At 47.6% G+C, this 15,831-nt stretch overlaps 1 protein-coding gene and 1 long non-coding RNA gene across 2 annotated transcripts in view; one reads left to right on the top strand and one right to left on the bottom strand.

Annotated features, from left to right (window-relative positions):
- Rhobtb3 (Rho related BTB domain containing 3) overlaps positions 1–1,650 on the bottom strand; it is a 55,976-nt gene extending 54,326 nt beyond the window's left edge. Inside the window, exons 1-2 of the mRNA XM_005065708.4 lie at positions 973–1,650; positions 649–874 (exon numbers count right to left, since the gene is read on the bottom strand). Of these exons, the coding sequence (XP_005065765.1) occupies positions 649–874; positions 973–974 (228 nt within the window). The 5' untranslated portion in view covers positions 975–1,650. The remainder of the gene's footprint in view (positions 1–648; positions 875–972) is intronic.
- Positions 655–13,558, top strand: LOC121133195. The gene is made up of 2 exons (XR_005869975.1): positions 655–792; positions 11,709–13,558. It is a non-coding gene; the product is annotated as an uncharacterized LOC121133195 (long non-coding RNA).
- The last annotated feature ends 2,273 nt before the right edge of the window (positions 13,559–15,831 follow it).

The raw sequence follows: 15,831 nt of genomic DNA, 5'->3' as shown, positions 1-15,831 counted from the left end.
TTCATTCAAATCTCATAAACAAAGATTTTTTTAAAGTGCTAAGTAACGCTAGTGGTATTTCTGATTTATTAATCGCTAAAAAACAAAGGCTAACAGATGAGTATTTGCATCATTAAGAACTTATTTTTTTCCAGAAGTCAGTAGTCTACAAACGAGCCGTTTAAAATTAGTTCTCAAACCCCGTCCTTTCTCCCTTTTTCCATACTATTTCTGACCTGTTCCAGAGAAGAGAGTATTTTTTTTTTCCCTATGCTGAGTGGTAAAGGGCAGTATTTATAGAACACATCTCCCTACTCTCCACAGGGTGGACACGAAAACATGACTCTCGGGCCAGTGGAACTTCGCGGGCCCCGTCCCTTGGGGTTGGCCCAGTCAACTCTCAGCCAGTGGACAAGTCACAGTCGTGGAGCACGGTGACTGCTCTACATTCCCTGGGGCTTTCTATTTCACAGACGTGTTTTGTGACTGCGCTGCCCCACCACCTCCAAATTGAAACAAAGGACGCGATTTGCAACCGCCCCCCCCCCAAAACCCAGCCCAACCAAGCCCCTGGCCAGGCTGTCAGGAAAAATAGGAAACAAGGGGAGGAGAGGTCCAAACCACAACCGGCTCCTTCGGCCTGGGCGTCGCGCAGCCGCTGCCCCTTACCCAGACGGGACAGTCGTGCACCACCAGCTTGACGTTCCCGAATGCGCTGGCCTGGTACTCGGTGAACACCGGGCGCGCCACCGTGCCGGCCGCGTTCAGCAACAAGCTGCTCTCGTCCCCCGACACCAGCGGGCTTCTCCCCAGGTAGGTGCGGATGAGCCCCGACGGCCGGCTGTCCTGGTGGAACGCGTCGCCCTCGTTCCCCAGCGCCACGATGTGGATGGACCTGCGGGGCCGAGAGGGGCGCGGTGAGCGGGTGGGCGCAGCCGGGGCGCGCGGCGCGTCCGGGACCAGGGCCGCGGCAGGACGGCGACGCTTACGTACATGATCGCGGCTGGCAGGGCGGCGGGGAGACGGCAGCGGGCGGCCTCGCGGGGGCCGGGGCGACCTCTCCTCGCAATCAGCTCATGCCCGGCCGCGGCCCTCGTGCGCCTGCACCGCGGCGCCGCCGACGCTGAGCGGAGCGGCCCGGGCGAGCGGCCGGCGGGGGCGCGGGCAGCGCTGCGGATCCCCGGTCGCCGCCCCTGGCCTCCCCGGCTCCGCCTCCGCCGCGCGGTGACCCGGCCCCGCACGTGTCCCCCCCGGGAGTCCGCGGCGCAGGGGAGCGGGCCGCCCGCCACGAGCCCGGGCGGCGGCCGCGGGACACAAAGGAGCGGTGGGCGCGGGGACGACGCCGCAGCCCGGGCGCTGCCCGCCGCCAATCCGCCTGCGGCAAGTTTGCTCAACTCGGAAGGCTGAAACCCGAGCCGCGAGCGGGGGAGGGGCGGCCGGGCCCCAGCCGGGACCGCGGGAGAGCCGGGCTGGGGGGCAGCCCCCTGGTGATCCCGGGGTCCTGTGCCCGCGTAGGCCCTCCCCCGGAGTGTGTTATCGCTTTGCCAGTGGTCAGCATGCGCTACAGCTGTTTCGTAAAATCCTACTTGGGAAGAAAAAAAAAAAACATAAAGCCAACATTCATGAAGCTGCAGAAAAGGTTCTTTGTTCACGCACCAATTAATTTGCGAATGTCGCTTTGGAAAGGTCATTTACTATTGCAAGCTATATTTGGCATACTTTAGCCAAAACTGCGGAATTTAAAGTGTCGGGATTTTTTAATGTGCTTTTTTAAAAAAGAAAGTTCTAGCAGTTTACGTAGATTCTTCTTTTCAATACACATTCCAGTTACATTATTTAATAATAGCTCACAGAAAAATAAGGACCATGTTAATTGAAGGATACTTTCGATTCTTTCATGATGACACGCAGAAATAAAGCTTGCGGACGCCCCTTTTAAAGGGCCTCCGACTGCTGATGTTAGGACTGGCCAGGGCTTACTCTGGGGCTCCTCCATAAACATTAGAATTCTCCCAAGCACCCACACCTTGTTAAAAGGGCTCTTCTTTATCTTTTTAGCTATTGGCTCTGCTTTGAAATTGGGCCTTTTGTCTTTTTTCAATGGACCGGTTTTGGGAGACAGGCGGTGTCTGAAGGGGCTCTGGAAAGACTGAGGTAGTGTCAGCAGCTTTTTATTAGGAATCAGTATTGCTCGGCTGAAACAATGTATTAGTTTCTTATCCATAGGTAGGGCAGGACAGGAGACATTCTCTATGTAGTTTGTTTATTATTCCTTCTTATTGCTCAAGATGCCTCTACCTGTGTTGCCTAGGCTAACTTTTAGTCTTACCTCCTCAGAGTCCCAAATAATTGTAATTACTCATATATCTCTGCTCAAATGGTCAGTGGTAAAAAAAAAAAAAAACAAAACAACAACAAAAAAAAAGCAAAGCAAAAATCTATCTGGTCTACATAGTAAGCTGCAAAACAGCCATAGTTACATAGTGAAACCCTGTCTCAGATAAATGAGTTCCCTCTGTACCCAAGTACAATTTCTTTTAGTCTCTGGAAATAACCATCCTGGAAGATTCAAATGTGCTGTGTCACATTTCCTCTTGGACCAACAGAAAACATGCTTTTGTTCTCAGCATTCCCCTCCAAGGACCCAGCAGTCAAACACAAAGACACTAGAGTAGATACATAGGAAAAGGAAATATGACACATAAATATGATGAACTTTTTTAGATGGTTTTTCACTATATTGTCCCAAATTTCCAGAGTAGCTGACACCATAGATGTTTAATGAAGCTAAGCTTGTCATATCTTATCCCATGGGAGAGCCATAAGGACGTCATGCTACTCAAAAACAAGCCAACATGAAAAGATGAGTATCATATCATCCTACTTATGAGCTACCTAAAGTAGCCATGGTCTTAGGGATAGTGGCAGGACAGAGCATCTTGGAGCTGGGGCAGGGGAGGAGTATTACTCATGACTATACACTTTCAGTTTTAGAAGATGAAAAAGTTATAGAAATCAGTTGTACAATAAAGTACACATAGCTAATGTGACTTGTACTAATCACCAAAGCATGATTAAGATAGTAAGTTTTCTGTTGTTACTTAAACCACAATACAAAGTGCATAGGAACACACGGAAAACATCAGTTGTAACTGGGAAGCAGACAAAGGGAGAAAGCATTCTTTTTCTCTTCCAGTTTTGAGTGTTTTAACCAGGCCAGGTTAGACACCGGCAATAGTAAGATACCTCAGGACTTCCTCTGTGTTCTTGAGAAGCTAAGCCTGTCAAAGCCTCCTAGACTCTCAATATATATATTCTCCACAAGCTATACTCCATCTTTTTTCTGAAATATGTTGGCTCCTTGATAAACCTGACATACATGCTCAATAGTTAATAGTGGTGCACGCAGAGTACAGGATGAAAAACTCAGCAATGTCCAGCTTTGTGCTATAGATCATTCGGGAGGGGTAAGCGACATCTTAGAAGATGAGGAAAGCCTGGGTAGATCTGAGGGGAGAGGTTGGGAAGGGAGGGGTTTAGGAAGAACTGGGTGGCTCAGGCAAATCACAGGTGGAGGTATGAAAACATGCATGGTGACTGCTCCAACGGCAGCAGATGAGGTGATGCATGCAGGTTCCCATATCGAGGCCAGCAGAGTGGTGAGCCGGTGTACTCTGGTGTAGGCTGGGCATCCTAGGAAGTGGCCTGCCTGGAGTGAAGACATTCTAAAGAGATCCCTTTGGCTAAGAATTTCTCCCAGGAATCTTAATGGGAGAAGGAAAGGGTAAAGTGCCAGCCAGACGAGGAACTTGTCACCAGGAAGAGATTTCATGAGTTCAGACAATTTGAGTCAAGCTTTCAGGAGAAACAGGAACCGAGACCATGCTGTTGGGGGAGGAGACCACACTATGACCAACCCTTGTCCTCTGTTTAACCCTGAACCTCATGTCCGGGCCTGGAGATGGACTTGGGAGCCAGCGAACCTCTTCATTTATCCGTTTTCCTAGGGAGGTCGCAGTGAATGACCCTTCCTCTGCTTTTCAGCATTACTTGTCTGTCTACTTGGCCTACTCAGGACTAGTTAGAGCTGCCAAGGTCCAGACTTTGTCCCTAACAGTTTCGGTAACACCCTTCTCTCCATGGGACCACTAGATGCTCACAGAACCTATTTTCACTTCTAAGATAAATAGTTGAATTTTCTAAACTTTCTGGGTATATGTTTGGCCATGTGATTCAACCTCACCAATGGCATATAATCCTGATGAGCAATTAATCCCACCTTTAATCCCAGCACGTGGAAGCAGAGGCAGGTGGATCTCTGAGAGTTCAAGGCCAGCCTGGTCTATAGAGTTAGTTGTAGGACAGCCAAGGCTAAGCAAAGATACCATGTCTCTAAAAAGAACAAATAAAAAAGAAAGTAAAACAAAAAGAAAAGGTATGCCCCTATAAAGGTTGGGGTACCTCCTCCAGACACCATAGGCTGTCAAACAAAAACCCCAGTGTCAGGTATGCGTTACTCCTTTCTGAGTTGTTGGTCAATGGCTTCCCATAGACCTACTCAAATATCATAGGCTATGGCCGTTACTCTTTCTTACTCTCCAGAACTTGATGATAAGACCCTATTTCTAAAGACACCACACACCCAAGTCATGGATATGGAGGAACTAAGCTAGTACTGCCCAGAAGTTTCATTCCTACAGGGTGGCTTTCATAATGCTAGAAGGTTCTAGGCACACTACTTGGAGAGCAAAGTCACCAACAGTGTTACACACCCGTGGACCCAGTAACCAGCCACAGGGTTTGAAGACCCTCTGTACAAGATGGATCTGATGTCTGGTACCATTAACAAGGCCAAAGCCGGTGGCTGGCTAGGCCGTAAGCCCCAGAGGAGAACATATTACTGTCATTCTGCTAAATGGGCATAGTGACAAACTTCTCCTTGATCCTTCTCTTTATACCCATAGATCAGTATGTCCCTCCCTCATGGGAGGGGCTTCTTTTTACAGTAGATGACAACAGAGAGACTCACAACAGGTCAGCGTGCAAAGATTGAGAAACCATGGAGTGCTCAGCTCTAAATGGGACATCTGCATGCACCCTTCACCTTTCCAGTCTTCACAGGAGTGGAGCTGGAAAGACGGTAGGAGAGAAGACGCAGACTTCAGTAGCGAGATGTCCGATGTGACAGCACAGTAGCTAGGACTGTGTGCACGAGACTCGCACAAGATCAAGTTGTCAAAAATCGAAGCACTGACGGGGGGAGGGTGTCGCACCTGCTGTGCGGCCTGCATCCGAGAATGTAGCGAGGTGGTCGGGATAGATGACACAGAGACCGGTCGGTTGCTTTAAGAAAACTTTATGCTTCTCCAGTCAGCCTAGGAGGAGACCCCAAGTCCGCTTAGGAGAGAGAAGTCTCCCCAAGAAAAAAGAGCTTCCCTCTTTAAGGACTTCTGCCATCCATCTACATACAATTCTTTCCAGACTTCTCACCCTCCTGGCTGGTGGTTTAATCTCTGGCCCCAGAATCAGGGAGACACCGCAGGGGGGGTGAGAAGTCTTTAAAAGAATTGTATGTAGATGGATGGCAGAAGTCCTTAAAGAGGGAAGCTCTTTTTTCTTGGGGAGACTTCTCTCTCCTAAGCGGACTTGGGGTCTCCTCCTAGGCTGACTGGAGAAGCATAAAGTTTTCTTAAAGCAACCGACCGGTCTCTGTGTCATCTATCCCGACCACCTCGCTACATTCTCAGATGCAGGCTACACAACAGGCGCGACAGGAGGGGCTCCTGAAACCCCACCCCTATCTGCTTAGTTGTTGGCAATTGACGGCTGCCAGAGAGCCACTGGGAGAGTTCCTTTTCTTCAGGGATGTGGGTCCTAAGAGGCTACCCAGATTCCAGTAGGTGGTCCACACCTGTGCACCTACAGCCAACAGTAAGTAGACTCAGTAAGCATGTGTGTGGGGGGGAGGATGTTGGGATGTTGGGAAGGGAGGGGGTTCTCAGGAGGGAGGGGAAGGGGTAGAGTTGATCTAAACGCATATGCATGTATGAATATTAAGTAAAATATTTTAAATACAAAGGCTTACTTTAAAACTACACACACACACACACACACACACACACACACGAAAAGGCATGCTTTCTCTACTCTCTTTTGTCCTTCCTTCCATCTGCCAACTGCTGCCGCCTGTTCAACCTTGAGTTTGGAGACCTTGGCACCGCAGCGTGGAGCTTGCGGCAGAGGCTCTTCACAGCGTGCATTGTACTGTGGTATGAGTGACAAATAGATCTTTCTCGGGTTCAGCCAGACATCTTGAGGTCAATTGCTATAGCAGCTACGGTTACTTGTCTTGGCTAATAGAATGCCACAGATGGTCCATTCCCAGACATCTTAAAGATGCTTTCTGTATATTAAGATCACTTTTTGGTTGTTGTTTCTCTTTTACTTAAAAATTTTACTTACTGTATGTGTTTGTAGTTTTTTTATTGGTACGTGACATTTACAAGAAGGAATTGAAACAAGTTGTAACGCATCAGATTCTTCTTCCTCCCCAACTTTAAGACCATTGGGGAACACTCAGGAAGGGCTTTCCATCTGAATCAATATTTTTTCCTTTCATAATGGCTGAGATGTTCTCATTCTGCAATCGCTCTGTTGGATGTCTTCATTTGATAACAAGATGTAACTACTGTGAGACAGCTCAGGGAGCTGGTAACAGCCCAGGTTGCAAATATTACTCTAAGGTTCTGGAGTTTCTTGAAAACAAGCTGGTGCCTGAGTGACCAGAAGGAAACAAGTGCTCCTGCCAGACGTGGAGTTTGAGGCTTGGCACAAGAGTTTGCCATTGTGTTTTGGGGAGCTAGGTCTGTGCAGGGGGCTGCCGCCTCTCATTTAGATACTGGGGCTGTCTGCCCATCTCCACCAAATAGGACTCTGTTCACAAACAGAGTGTGTCTTTACACTTTTGAAGGAGAAGAGTCAAGCTGCACTAATACTTAGTAAAGGGACAGGTAATGGCACCTTTGACCCTTCAGTGGGCAGGGTGCGGGTGTGGGGGTTGATGTAAGGCAAGGCAGGACAGGCGGTCAAGGAAGACGTGCCTTTGCCTTTCCACGTAGAGTACCGCTTCACAGCTTCAGTGTCTAGCTAAGGGGGCTAAGAGTGGTCTAGTATACAAAAACAAAACAAGAACAAACCCAAACACAACTGACACAGCCCCTGGCCACCCATACATGAGTTCTCTGGGTAATCCTGGTTGTCCTGGAACATACTCTGTAAAGCAACCTGGCTTTGAACTCAGAGACCTACCTCTTTTGCCTTCCAAATACTGACATTGAGCATGTGGAGAGACGGCTCACAGGTTGAGAGCACTGGGCTGCTCTTCCAGAGGTCTTGAGTTCAATTCCCAGAAACCACACGGTGGCTCACTTCTGATATGCAGGCATACGTGCAGACTGTGTGCATAATAAAAAAATAAATCTTAAAAAAAGGTGTGTGCCACCATACCTATCACAGGGTAGAATTTCTCACAGGGTAGAATTTCTCACAGGCTGAGAGCCACACACAGTAATTAAAAACAAAACAAGGCCAGTGAGATGGCTCAGCGATTGGAAGTCCTTCCCACCAAGGCTGACAACCTGCATCCCGTCGAAGGCACTCACATGGTAGGAGGACAGAGCTGACCCCCACAAGTTTTCTCTCACTGCTACACCTGCTTCGCCGAGCCTGAGTGTGTGTGTGTGCGCGCACGTGTGTGTGTGTGTGAGAGAGAGAGAGAGACTGCTGAGTGTGAGTGTGAGAGAGAGAGACTGCTGAGTGTGAGAGAGAGAGACTGCTGAGTGTGAGTGTGAGAGAGAGACTGCTGAGTGTGAGAGAGAGAGACTGCTGAGTGTGAGTGTGTGAGAGACTGCTGAGTGTGTGTGAGAGAGAGACTGAGTGTGTGAGAGACTGCTGAGTGTGTGAGAGACTGCTGAGTGTGAGTGTTTGAGAGAGAGAGACTGCTGAGTGTGAGTGTGTGAGAGACTGCTGAGTATGTGTGAGAGAGACTGCTGAGTGTGAGAGAGACTGCTGAGTGTGTGAGAGAGAGACTGCTGAGTGTGTGAGAGAGAGACTGCTGAGTGTGAGTGTGTGAGAGAGACTGCTGAGTGTGAGAGAGAGACTGCTGAGTGTGAGAGAGAGACTGCTGAGTGTTTGAGAGAGAGACTGCTGAGTGTGAGAGAGAGACTGCTGAGTGTGTGAGAGAGACTGCTGAGTGTGAGTGTTTGAGAGAGAGAGACTGCTGAGTGTGAGTGTGTGAGAGAGACTGCTGAGTGTGAGTGTGTGAGAGAGACTGCTGAGTGTGAGTGTGTGAGAGAGACTGCTGAGTGTGAGTGTTTGAGAGAGAGAGACTGCTGAGTGTGAGTGTGTGAGAGAGACTGCTGAGTGTGAGTGTGTGAGAGAGACTGCTGAGTGTGAGAGAGAGAGACTGCTGAGTGTGTGAGAGAGACTGCTGAGTGTGAGTGTTTGAGAGAGAGACTGCTGAGTGTGAGTGTTTGAGAGAGAGACTGCTGAGTGTGAGAGAGAGAGACTGCTGAGTGTGTGAGAGAGACTGCTGAGTGTGAGTGTTTGAGAGAGAGAGACTGCTGAGTGTGAGTGTGTGAGAGAGAGACTGCTGAGTGTGTGAGAGAGAGACTGCTGAGTGTGAGTGTTTGAGAGAGAGACTGCTGAGTGTGAGTGTTTGAGAGAGAGACTGCTGAGTGTGAGTGTTTGAGAGAGAGACTGCTGAGTGTGAGAGAGAGAGACTGCTGAGTGTGTGAGAGACTGCTGAGTGTGTGTGAGAGAGACTGCTGAGTGTGAGTGTGTGAGAGAGAGACTGCTGAGTGTGTGAGAGAGAGACTGCTGAGTGTGAGTGTGAGAGAGACTGCTGAGTGTGAGTGTGAGAGAGACTGCTGAGTGTGTGAGAGAGAGAGACTGAGTGTGAGAGAGAGAGACTGCTGAGTGTGAGTGTTTGAGAGAGAGACTGCTGAGTGTGAGTGTTTGAGAGAGAGAGACTGCTGAGTGTGAGTGTGTGAGAGACTGCTGAGTGTGTGTGAGAGAAAGACTGAGTGTGAGAGAGACTGCTGAGTGTGTGAGAGAGACTGCTGAGTGTGTGAGAGACTGCTGAGTGTGAGCGTTTGAGAGAGAGACTGCTGAGTGTGAGTGTGTGAGAGAGACTGCTGATTGTGAGAGAGACTGCTGAGTGTGTGAGAGAGAGACTGCTGAGTGTGAGTGTGTGAGAGACTGCTGAGTGTGTGTGAGAGAGAGACTGAGTGTGAGAGAGACTGCTGAGTGTGTGAGAGACTGCTGAGTGTGAGCGTTTGAGAGAGAGACTGCTGAGTGTGAGTGTGTGAGAGAGACTGCTGAGTGTGAGAGAGACTGCTGAGTGTGTGAGAGAGAGACTGCTGAGTGTAAGTGTGTGAGAGACTGCTGAGTGTGAGTGTGTGAGAGAGAGACTGAGTGTGAGAGAGACTGCTGAGTGTGTGAGAGAGAGACTGCTGAGTGTGTGAGAGACTGCTGAGTGTGTGAGACTGCTGAGTGTGTGAGAGAGACTGCTGAGTGTGTGAGAGACTGCTGAGTGTGTGTGAGAGAGAGACTGAGTGTGTGTGAGAGACTGCTGAGTGTGAGTGTTTGAGAGAGACTGCTGAGTGTTTGAGAGAGAGAGACTGCTGAGTGTGAGTGTGTGAGAGAGACTGCTGAGTGTTTGAGAGACTGCTGAGTGTGAGAGAGACTGCTGAGTGTGTGAGAGAGAGACTGCTGAGTGTGAGTGTGTGAGAGAGAGACTGCTGAGTGTGTGAGAGAGAGACTGCTGAGTGTGAGAGAGAGAGACTGCTGAGTGTGAGTGTGAGAGAGAGACTGCTGAGTGTGTGAGAGACTGCTGAGTGTGTGAGAGAGAGACTGCTGAGTGTGAGAGAGACTGCTGAGTGTGTAGAGAGAGACTGCTGAGTGTGTGAGAGACTGCTGAGTGTGAGTGTGAGAGAGACTGCTGAGTGTGTGAGAGACTGCTGAGTGTGTGTGAGAGAGACTGCTGAGTGTGAGTGTGTGAGAGAGAGAGACTGCTGAGTGTGTGAGAGAGAGACTGCTGAGTGTGAGAGAGAGACTGCTGAGTGTGAGTGTGAGTGTGAGAGACTGCTGAGTGTGTGAGAGAGAGACTGCTGAGTGTGTGAGAGAGAGAGACTGCTGAGTGTGTGAGAGAGAGAGACTGCTGAGTGTGAGAGAGAGACTGCTGAGTGTGAGTGTGTGAGAGACTGCTGAGTGTGTGTGAGAGAGAGACTGAGTGTGTGAGAGACTGCTGAGTGTGTGAGAGACTGCTGAGTGTGAGTGTTTGAGAGAGACTGCTGAGTGTTTGAGAGACTGCTGAGTGTGAGTGTGAGAGAGAGACTGAGTGTGAGAGACTGAGTGTGAGAGAGAGACTGCTGAGTGTGAGTGTGTGAGAGAGACTGCTGAGTGTGAGTGAGAGAGAGAGACTGCTGAGTGTGAGTGAGAGAGAGAGACTGCTGAGTGTGAGTGAGAGAGAGAGACTGCTGAGTGTGTGAGTGTGAGAGAGAGACTGCTGAGTGTGAGAGACTGCTGAGTGTGAGTGTGTGAGAGAGAGACTGCTGAGTGTGAGAGAGAGACTGCTGAGTGTGAGTGAGAGAGAGAGAGACTGCCGAGTGTGAGTGTGTGTGTGTGTGAGTGAGAGACAGACAGAGAGAGAGAGAGAGGAAGGGAGAGGAAGAGGGAGGGAGAGAATAAATGTCATAAATTAAAATATTGTAACTAAGAAGATCTGAAAATGTCACAGCAAGTGTTCTCAGAGAGCACTGTTTTAAGTGTGAATTTATATTAAACAACTGCACTCACTTCTTTATTTGTTTGAGGAGGGAGGCCAATCTGCATCCCACATGTGGAAGTCCGAGGACAACTTGCAGGCCTCTCCCTGCCTCCATCATGTGAGTCCCAGGAGGTCAAGCTCAGTCTGTGAGCCTCGGCAACAAGTCCGTTACCTACTGAGCCATCTCAGTGGCTCTGTGTCCACTTCTGCTGACATTGACTTTACCCTAAGTGTGTATCAAAGTTAATAATGATATTCTGAATTGCTAATATTTAACTAATCATTTAAACGAATATGCAAACATAAAGGCAAAATCCAAGACTGTTTCCAGCATGAGTGAGTCTCATACATTGAAACCAGGGATTTGATTTTAAGTGTCTGGTAGTAAATGCTAAAAAAGCCTCTTTAGAGATCCTTAAAAAGGAAAGCCAGGAGGCAGCATACCACTGGGGAAATAGTTTTCTTCTTGCCAAGATAAAAATGTCTAAAATAATACATTGAATACAAACGGGGGAAAAAACAACCCTGCATTCCTTTGTCAGCAAAGACCTCCAAAATATGCACAGAAACTTTTGCTAGACACAGAGTCACAGTGTACGGACAGCAGTGTGGGAAGTCGCAAGCCAAACGGAAAGCTGGTTTTAATATTTTCCATTTAGTGGTGTGTATAGTAGGTTCTGAGGCACTGTGGCTTTTACTAGATTGTGTTTCAATAATAAAATGTAATTTTTTGGTGTGATCTTAAAAGAAAGCTGTAGTAAAGATGGCAGATTTTCTTCCATACCCTCCAAAAATCACTTTTCAAAATTAAACTCTAAGTTTTATTCCATGTTTTTAAACTGTAAACATTGGTGGATTCATGGGAACTTTTGCCTGTTTGTTTTTTTGTCACTCTACCTAGGCTGACCTCAGACTCAAGGTTGACCATGTTCATTGCTGCTCTGTTCATAAGAGCCAGAAACTGAAAGCAACTGGACATCCCTCCATGGAAGGACATCACGCTCTCCTTCCTCCTTGTTGTGGGGTTCGACGGTGCTCCCGGAGCTGTGCTCCCTCCTTCCATTGTGAAGAGCTCTGCCGTCTGTCTGTCCTGCTGCAGGCGGATGTGCGGGTTATTTCTGACTTTCACGTGCTTCTAACAAGTTTGTCAGGCCCCTTTCTTTAAATATGTGAGACTGCTAAATCACCTGATTTCAAAAACTATTTTTATCCACTGCCTAGAGCATGGGAATTCTCCCTTTAGTCTTCAGATACTATGTTCTTTATGTAATTATATATCACGAACGTATGCCTGGTGCTACATTATGTGCGTTACAATACTGATTTATAATTTACAGCCCCAGAGAAGGGTCTGTTGCTATCTGATTTGCAAGAGAGGACAGACACATTAAGTGACTTACGTAAGCAGTGAGTGATGGGGCTGAGACTCAGACTTGGGTGAGCAGCCCGGAGCCTGGGTCCTTAACCACGATGCTAAGTGGATGCTTAGAAATACCTTCTTCGTTGTTTAAAGTTGTTGTCATTTGTTTCTGCTTTCTGTATATCAGTGCTTTGCCTGTTTGTATGTCTGTGTGTCACTTTTCTGCCTGGTGTCCACAGAGACCAGAAGAGGGCATGAATCTCTCGGAATTCAGTTACAGACACTTGTGAGCCACTCTGTGGGGGTTGAAAGCTGAACATCTTCTAGAGGGCAGCCAGTGTTCTTACCTGACTAGTCCTCTCTCATCCATTTCCTTTCGTTGTGTGTGTGTGTGTGTGTGTGTGTGTGAGTGTGTGTGTGTGTGTGTGTGTGTGAGAGAGAGAGAGAGAGAGAGAGAGAGAGAGAGAGAGACTGATGGCAGCACACACGATGTCCTCATACCTTCCAGCATTTTCCTAACTCCCTTAAACATTTTTTTCAAACAGAATTCAATGGACATTGGAGGTCTGAATGAAAAAAGCTAAAAATACAGGCCAGAGAAGAGGCTAGGCTGGGAAAGGAGCTTGCCGCCAAGCCTAGAGGCCTGAGTTTGATTCCCGGGACCCCCACAAGGGAAGGAGGGAACCAGCTCTTTCAAGTTGTCACTGCTTCCTCATGAACTTGAAACTTGTGCCCTCCCTAGCAAATAGTAAATAACAGAATAAAAGCGCAAACGCCCGGCACCTTCTGATTAGTTTGTTGGACACATAAGCAACTTTAGGCAAGATGGAAATATGTTTATCAAATGTCAGCCAAGCTTTTTGTGTACTAGCTGATGGAACTGAAAAATAAATGTCACATGTAGCAAGCCAGCTAATGAAGCAGCTCGTCCATTGAAGCCACACACCCCAGCGAACTCTCAGAGCACCTTCAAATAAACAAACAATGGGATGCTGGCATGGCTGCATTGTGGCATCAACCAAGAACTAAAGCCAATCAGACACCCTCAGTTGTTCTGCTTATGAGACTTACTGCATTCTATATTTATTAGAGTGTGTGTGTGTGTGTGTGTATGTGCGCGTGTGTGTGTACCATACGTATCTACTTCTGTTTCTGAGACAGGATTTCATATATCCCAGGCTGGCTTCACACTCACTATGTAGCTGAGGATGACCTTGAACCCTTGAACCCTCTGCCTCTACCTCCCAGATGTTGAGATTTTAGGCACGCACCACCATACCTAGCACGTATGGTATTGGGGATCAAACCCAGGGCTTGACACATGCTAAACAGCACTCTATCAACTGATCTGTGTCTGCATCACTGTGTTAATAAATGTTTCATTCAAATAATCATTTACGATGATCTCATCTATTGAAGCTTTTCTCTTTCAGGATGTTTTATCGTGTTCATAATGTCCTACAGCAATGTAAGAGTGTGATTTATAAGCTCTCAGGAGGTTGTCTAAAATTCCCTTCTCAGTGGAGTGTTCAGCTGCTGCCTGAATTCAGCCCTGCTCTAGAGGCAAGCTCAAAAGACTCCCTGAAGCCGCGCCTTCCTGGAAGCTGAACAGAGGCCTGGGGCTGGCTTTAAGAAGAAAGAAGCTGAGAAACTGGAAGAAAAGGGAGGGGGCTAACACAGATAAACCCCAGGGCATCTTGCCTGGAATTTCAGGCCTTGTGGGAGGACTGTATTCATATTGTTTTAACTAATTTAATGAGAGATAACATTTGTCAATTTACACACAAAAGCATGAGATTAGCCACCCAACCAATAAGAGCTTGCAAGTAGTTCATTGGGAACAGTAAATTCTTTTATCAAGGTCAGACATCTGCCTTGAAAACCTTTGTCTGGGCCTAAGGAGGGAGACTTAACTCATTTCATCCCTTGAGTGGTCTTCCAGTGGACACCTACAGCTTCATTTTGTTTCTGCATTGTGGGTTTCTTCCGAAAGGCAAGATTTACACTTTTAACTATGTTGTTTGTAGAAGCCACAGGAGAATACAGGTTCTTGTCACAAGCACACCCAGTTACCCTGACCCCCTTCAGAAAAGATCTAGCAGAGTTGTGATCCTCTTTCTTTGAAAAACACAACTAGCCACTGTGTTAAATGTTGATAGGTAATGGACATTTAAAGAACTGTTCTATTTTAGTTAAGTATTATATAAGTTATAGAACATATGTTCCTTCAAATTAGGACGCCTAGCATTTTTCAAAGTGTTGAACTTCAAAGAACCCCAGTTGTGTGGCCTTTAAGATACCAGCGCTATTATTCAGCCATTGAAGAGCTGGAAACCCTTCCCACTATAAAATGTACTTCCAGTGATGTAAGTGTGGTTATCAGGCCCCAGTGATGGGGTCCATTTATTAATAATATTTTTGTGAAGTTTTTAACTTGTACTCATGAAGAAACATGAGGTGTTATCTTTATAAAACATTGCCGTTAGCCCTTTTTTTGATAACTGTAATGCACTACGAATAGATGTTTTTGCCCTTGCTGCACTCTGGCTGTTACTGTGATGGCAGCAGCCATTGTGCCATGTCCAGTGGCGGGCTCTGTGGGCGCTCGCTGCAGTTCTGGCTGGCTTTGCCTTTAGCTTGCTGTTAAGGGAACTCTAATCTCCACCATGCCAGGTCCCTGGTTCACCTGACCCCTCTGCCCTGGCACAACACTTCTGAACCTGTAATCCTATACTGAAGTTCACAGTGACTAGGAATTGAAACACTTTTCTGAGTCCCCAGCTGATGCTATTAAATATTAAGTTGGCAAAGGCATTTCAGTTTTTTTATTTATCTTAGCAAGGCTTGATAGTGGATCAGGAGTTCAAGGACAGTCTTGGCTACATAGTGAAACCAAGGGCCAGACTGGCTACAAGAGAGCCTGTGTCCAAAAAGAAGAAGAAAGTAAAGGCAAAACAAAATAAACAGAGAACCCCCGGTGGTGTATCTTAATGACCTGTGTTTGCTTCATCGTCATCCTCTTTATGATCTGATGGGGGAAGTCCTGTGTGTATGTCAATAAAGCACTGTTGGCCAATAGGGAAGTAAGATAGGTGGGACTAGGAGTCCAGGAGGACTCTGGGTAGGAGAAACACAGAGAGTCAAGATGTAACTGCCATAGGGATAAGAAACCCAGAATGTTCTCCAGTAAGAGAAATACTTAGATTAACAATTATGGGGTAAATACTTAAGTCAGAGCTAGCCAGTAAGAAACAAGCAAGGCCAACAGCTTCATAATTAATATAGCCTCATGTATGTTCATTTGGGACTGATGCGGCTCTGGAACCAGGCTGGCAGGAAGGCTTCCCTTTACAATGATCCCCTCAGGCATGCTCTCACGTTCTCACTAACACTGCCTTCTTTTCCTCCTCAAAGAGCCATTAGGGTTTTAAACAGTGGGGGTGGAGAGACGGCTCAGTGGGAAGCCCTGGCTGCTACCAGACAACCCAGGTTCAAGTCCCAGGACCCACATGGCCCACTGCCTGCATGGCATCCAGCAGCTGTCTGTGGCTCCCAGTTGGGGGGGCGGAGGCTGACCTCTTCTGGCCTCCAGGGGCACTGCGTGCACAAGAGGTGTAGACATACATGCAAACAAAACACCCACACACATAAAATAAAAATAAGA

The sequence above is a fragment of the Mesocricetus auratus genome, unplaced genomic scaffold (assembly GCF_017639785.1).
Source record: "Mesocricetus auratus isolate SY011 unplaced genomic scaffold, BCM_Maur_2.0 Super-Scaffold_100020, whole genome shotgun sequence".
Classification (NCBI taxonomy): Eukaryota; Metazoa; Chordata; class Mammalia; order Rodentia; family Cricetidae; genus Mesocricetus; species Mesocricetus auratus.
Note: the sequence above shows the minus strand (reverse complement) of the source record. Positions and strands in the feature narration are given on the sequence as shown.